Consider the following 6,000-nt stretch of genomic DNA (forward strand, 5'->3'; position numbering starts at 1 on the left):
AAGGAAACCTCCCCCGAAAAGACGACGAGAAATGGACAGGAAAAAGGAGAGAAGCCAGAAACTATGAGAGGACAACAGTGCAAGGGGACAATGAAAGTGCCCAAGGAGTGCCAATGAGGGGCTCCAATAATGAAAGGTTGGGAAAATCATCGTAATCGTAGCAATTATAATCATCAATCAAACAATAACACTAACTTAAAAAAGAAGCCATGATATAATGTTACAAATCATTACGGTTTATAGCATTAACATTACTCTTTTTCTCTGGGAAAGAAATAAAGATATTAGAACCATGTTGCACAAACCCAAATACTTTTATCTTACAGATTTACATTAAACACTAACTTAACATTAAAACAGAAAAATCTTTGGTCATTATCGACTTCTCGCTTATAAACCCACTCAAGCCCTTGATGCAGCTAAAATATCTTTACAATATCTCACAGGGTGAAAAATCTAAAAAAAACCTCCTTTATGATACTCTGAACTGAGGGACCACTGGCCGCAGGAAATGTGAGGATTTTTTTCCCCCTGAAACCACTGTAATAATTGATTTGAATAACAACTGTCAAGGCTAGTTGGTCCCCAATGTCCGTAATTACAAGTTTTGATTTTAAAAATGAATATTTAATTTTTCCCCATTCTTCCTCATCCCACCAAAAAATTCAAGTAAAAGAAACTCTGCACTATAACATCCTTTTAAAGTAAATTAACTTTCTGACATTATGATACTAAATGTGATTCATAACCCAGAACTATGTGATTCATAAACAAAATTCAGTTTGATTTGAGTACCATATCGAGCTGGGAGATTTCTTTCGGTACATTTTTTGTTAGTCTGTTTCTTCTTGTTGCCTCTGGTTTTGCCAAGAGTTCATCCTTGTTGGCATTTGCCAAAGCCAATACTATAAACAAAGTATGATGTGGATGATCCAGTGAAATTCTAGATATTAGCTGTCAAGAAATAACAAGTCAGTTATTAAAGATATAATAAAAATTAAAATGACTTACAAATCAGAGCAGTAAACTAAGATTTTAAATTAAGAAGCAAATGTGCAATAAAACACTATTCAACTCTTTCATATTATAATCAACATAGAAAGGACTGAATTTTTTTACCTTTCATGGTCCTTTACAGAAAAAAATAAAGTAACAGCATAGCTAAGTCTGTATTTTGATGTCTATACTATATAAAATATGTTCTTAATACAATGGTCTGACTATTCTAAGAAGACTCCTAAATCAGTGAAGAGAATTGGCAGAACAAAAAACAAGTTTTATATTTCAAGTTTGCTACATCTCATTCTGTAATGGAATAGTTTAGGCTACATGACTCAGTCAAGATAGAATTGTGCTAAGGAAGATGCATGTTCTGTTTAGGAGTTTTAACATAAGTAAGATGCATCTCTGTACCATTAATCTAATCACAATACTTATGATTTAGTATTAATTACATTATTTAAAACTTTGTGAAATCCTAGACAGCCCATGATCTTGGTTCCCATTCGAGCGGCCAGCTGGTACATCAGAGGCAAAAACTTGTATGATGGAATCTTCTCTGCAATTGTCTGTTGAAAAAGAAATCAGATGTAAAGCAACAATGCACATAAAAGAGATCACAAACACAAATCAGTAGATAGGCACCAGTGGGTTTGTACTGATATTTAAAATACATTTTAAAAATATTTATTGGCTGCCCAAGTGGCAGCATGCTGCACACCACTCCCTCACTAGTCGTTCGCTGAGTGCCACAAGGGTACAACAGCGAAAGATCAAGAGATATGCTTAATGTTATGGACACTTTTGCTAACTTTTGTTATTAAAAATGTAGGGGACAGAAACAGAAAAGAGGACCACAGTTAATGATGGAGGGCGATAAATGAGTAGTACATATAGTGAGTTTTGAGGAAAGACTGAAGAAGGCTGGTGCACAGGGTCACGTGCCAGACTCCAGGAATATGGGCACCTTGAGAAAGTGTGTAGAGTAGCTAATGGAAGGAGGCAGATCGAGAAAGCAAAAAAGTTTTGGAAGCGTTTTGGAGCTGTTTTGGAAGCGTGCAGTGCAGGACACACTAAGATACAAATGAGAGGCGAGAGGTGGACACACTGGCAGAGCTATGCAGGTCCTAGCATGTCAGAATGAGGAATCTGAATTTGATTTTCATGTAGAATCAGAAGGATAAGAAAAAAAGTAAGAACAGAAACGTACCTTCATCATTCCATTGACTTCAAAAACTCCAGAGTTCTCAAGCCAGAGGGAGCAGAGGCGGAAGATCCACATATCATGCTCTTCTCCACTAAGTAAGCAACTGATGTAGTTCTCTACCGCTTTGCACAAGAAACGTTTACAATCCTCACTCAGTGCACGAATTGCACATTCATCGAGTTCAAGCTCCCGCTGAACCTTCACTGTGTATCTATGAACGGACATTAACCATATGTTAAAACACTGATGGGAAGGCAGGCTGGAGTTCTCTCACCTACAACTTTAAGCAATTTTCCAGCATTTTATACTTGCTTTTGTACCAGCAAAGAAAATCAAGCAACCTTTAGATCAAGTACCCTCACTGTCCTCCTCTTTTGGGTACACTCGGTGCCCTTGTTCTGTGATTAAAACATACTGAAAATCTAGTCTCATTTCTTCTAATGATTGGACCTGAACACACCAATGTAAAAGTGAATTTCTGGGAACGGAAACAAGCACGAAGACTTGAGCCACCTCCTACAGAAAACAGAGAACCACTAAAGCTTAGAGTTTTCCCTCACTTTCCCTTCCTCTTACTAAGGCTATAAGAAAAATAGTCAGATGAACTCTAAGATTCCATCATCTCTACTGCATGTGCAAATCCCAAATCTGGTTACACTTTGCTCTCCACTCTGGTGCTGTATGCCAATTAGCTATAGTTACCTCCCCTCAATCTGGACACCCACCTGTTTGTCTGAACCTTGTGCTCCTTTAGGAGGCCAATTTCCTCCTTGGCCTTCTTCAGCAAAGCTTGCTTGTTTTCAAACTCTGAGGATTTCATGTAGTTCTCAATTCTTTGGTACTGAATATCAGAGAAACGAGCCAAAGAAAGGAAAGCCTTCATCTTTCCATTCTTTAGCTCATCACTGCTGTCTCCACTGTGGCTCCCAGCAATTTCCACTGCCTAAGAGGAAAGTTACAAATACAGAAATGATAAGACTGATGATCATGTTCGCATAATAGCTATAGCTAACATCTATTCTCATACTGCTTGATTAAACAATTATTATTATTTAATGTTTGTATATACTGGCAAATGCACATACAAAATAAAACCAACTGTGTTAAAGTATTTTTTTTTCCTAAGTGAATTTAATCCTCAGAAAGGACTTGGATTTTTCAGCGCTAGCAGCTGATGCCAATTTTAACTACAGAACCTAATGGAAGTCCTCCAACACTTATTATGTATTACTCATATAATAAAATAGTTGTACGTGGTGCTTTGCAGTACAAATAAAGGAAGATTCTCTGCCATGAAAAGCTTACAGTGTAAGAAAGGCAGTCTAACGAACACAAGACAAGGAGATGACAACACAAGATAGAAGAGAGGCTAGAGTTACAAGTAAAACTGAAATGATGGTGACGGTATTTGGAGAGTATCAGAAAAGTCAGAAGGGATAACTACAACTGAAGAGTCACAAATTAGCAGGAGCAATGAAGTGAGTGGCAAGCAATACTGGAAGCAATGAGGTGGTTGCAGAGAGAATACAAGACGAGAGATCAGTGAGAGTGCAGACCATACTGAAGGCAAGATCAAGGGAGTAACCCCTACAGTGAGTGGAGGAGTACAAAAGTCATATCATTGTACCTCCAAACAGGTATTAAATCTAAGGCCTGGTCTACACTACGGGTTTAGGTCGGCTTTAGCAGCGTTAAACCGAATTAAGCCTGGACACGTCCACACAACGAGGTCCTTTCTTTCGACTTAAAGGGCCCTTTAAACCGGTTTCTTTACACCACCTCCGACGAGGGGATTAGCGATAAAACCGGCCTTTGCGGGTCGGAATTGGGGTAGTGTGGACGGAATTCGATGTTATTGGCCTCCGGGAGCTATCCCACAGTGCTTCATTGTGACCGCTCTGGACAGCGCTCTCAACTCAGATGCACTGACCAGGTAGACAGGAAAAGACCCGCGAAGGTTTGAATTTCATTTCCTGTTTGCCCAGCGTGGAGAGCACAGGTGACCACGCAGAGCTCATCAGCACAGGTAACCGTGATGGAGTCCTCCCAGGATCGCAAAAGAGCTCCAGCATGGACCGAACGGGAGGTACGAGATCTGCTCGCCATATGGGGAGATGAAGCAGTGATAGCTGAACTCCGTAGCAGTAAAAGAAATGGAAAAGTATTAGAAAAGATCTCCAAGGCCATGAAGGACCGAGGCCATAACAGGGACACACAGCAGTGCCGCGTGAAAATTAAGGAGCTACGGCAAGCCTACCACAAAGCCAGAGAAGCAAACGGAAGGTCCGGGGCAGAGCCGCAAACTTGCCGCTACTACGCGGAGCTGCATGCGATCCTAGGGGGTGCAGCCACCACTACCCCAACCGTGTGCTATGACTCTCTCACTGGAGAAACACACAGGGAAGACGGTTCGGGGAACGAGGAAGATGACGATGGAGGTACTGTAGGTAGCTCACAGCAGCAAGGAAGCGGAGAAACCGGTTTCCCCAACAGCCAGGATATGTTTGTGACCCTGGACCTGGAACCAGTAACCCCCGAACTCACCCAAGACCCTCAGGGCACACAGGAGACCTCTGGTGAGTGTAACTTTGTAAATATTTGTAAACATTACAAAAAAAAAAGCAAGCAAGTCTGTTAACGTGTATGGGGATGGAGCGGAAATCCTCCAGGGACATCTCCAGAAAGCTCTCCTGGTTGAAATGGGGTGATTTTATTAAGGGGGACATTCAGAGGCGCCCGTTCCTGCTATTCTGACCAGAAATGTTCCCCGCTGTTAACCACGCGGTGGGGGGGAGGGGTGAAGTGATCATCCCAGAGAATCGTGTGTGTGTGGGGGGGGTGGTTTACTTGTGTTTGTGCCGCATGTTAACCGGGAAACCGCAGCCCCCTCCTTTCACATTGAAACCCCATTTTAAATGGACAACCCAATTCATCCTTGATATGGGAAATGCGCTGCTGTTTGCAACCTTTCCCACATGTTAAGAAGGTTAAAAAAGCCAAAACACTGTGGCCTACGATGGCTGCCTGCAAGCCGAAATATGCGACCTTGTAATGAAAGAGTGTACCCATTGTTCCCTAAAATGTGTCTTTTTTAACCACCTCTCCCTTCTCCTCCACCAGCTGCAAATGTTTCTCCTTCGCAGAGGCTCGTGAACATTAGAAAGAGAAAACGTAAGACGAGGGACGAGATGTTCACGGAGCTGCAGATGTCCGCCCAGGCTGATAGAGCACAGCAGAATGTGTGGAGGCAGTCAATGTCGGAGATGAGAAAAGCCCAACATGAACGAGAGGAGAGGTGGCGGGCTGAAGATGATAGGTGGCGTCAGCTTGCAGACAGACGGCAAGAGGCAATGCTCCGTCTGCTGGAGCATCAAAGTGATATGCTCGAGCGTATGGTTGAGCTGCAGGAAAGGCAGCAGGAGCAGAGACCGCCGCTACAGCCCCTGTGTAACCAACAGCCCTCCTCCCCAAGTTCCATAGCTTCCTCACCCAGACGCCCAAGAACACGGTGGGGGGGCCTCCGGCCACCCAGTCACTCCACCCCAGATGATCGCCCAAGCATCAGAAGGCTGGGCTTCAATAAGAGTTAAAGTTTTAAAATGCAGTGTGTCCTTTTCCATCCCTCCTCCCCCACCCATCCCAGCTACCTTGGCAATTATCCCCCCACCTCTGTAAGGAACTAATAAAGAATGCATGAATGTGAAAAAACAATGACTTTATTGCCTCTGCAAGCGGGAGGGGAGGGGAGGGTGGGGTGGGGTGGTTGGTTTACAGGGAAGTAGAGTGAACCGGGT

At 42.8% G+C, this 6,000-nt stretch overlaps 1 protein-coding gene across 2 annotated transcripts in view; it reads right to left on the minus strand.

Moving 5' to 3' along the window:
* Nucleotides 1-6,000, minus strand: part of ATM (ATM serine/threonine kinase) — a 113,632-nt gene that overhangs the window by 19,539 nt on the left and 88,093 nt on the right. For both annotated transcript variants that reach the window (XM_034758832.1, XM_034758834.1), the window contains exons 49-52: nt 2,932-3,149; nt 2,210-2,417; nt 1,455-1,568; nt 796-954 (exon numbers count right to left, since the gene is read on the minus strand). In XM_034758832.1, coding sequence (XP_034614723.1) covers nt 796-954; nt 1,455-1,568; nt 2,210-2,417; nt 2,932-3,149 — 699 coding nt within the window. The remainder of the gene's footprint in view (nt 1-795; nt 955-1,454; nt 1,569-2,209; nt 2,418-2,931; nt 3,150-6,000) is intronic.

Source organism: Trachemys scripta, chromosome 1 (genome assembly GCF_013100865.1).
Source record: "Trachemys scripta elegans isolate TJP31775 chromosome 1, CAS_Tse_1.0, whole genome shotgun sequence".
Lineage (NCBI taxonomy): Eukaryota > Metazoa > Chordata > Testudines > Emydidae > Trachemys > Trachemys scripta.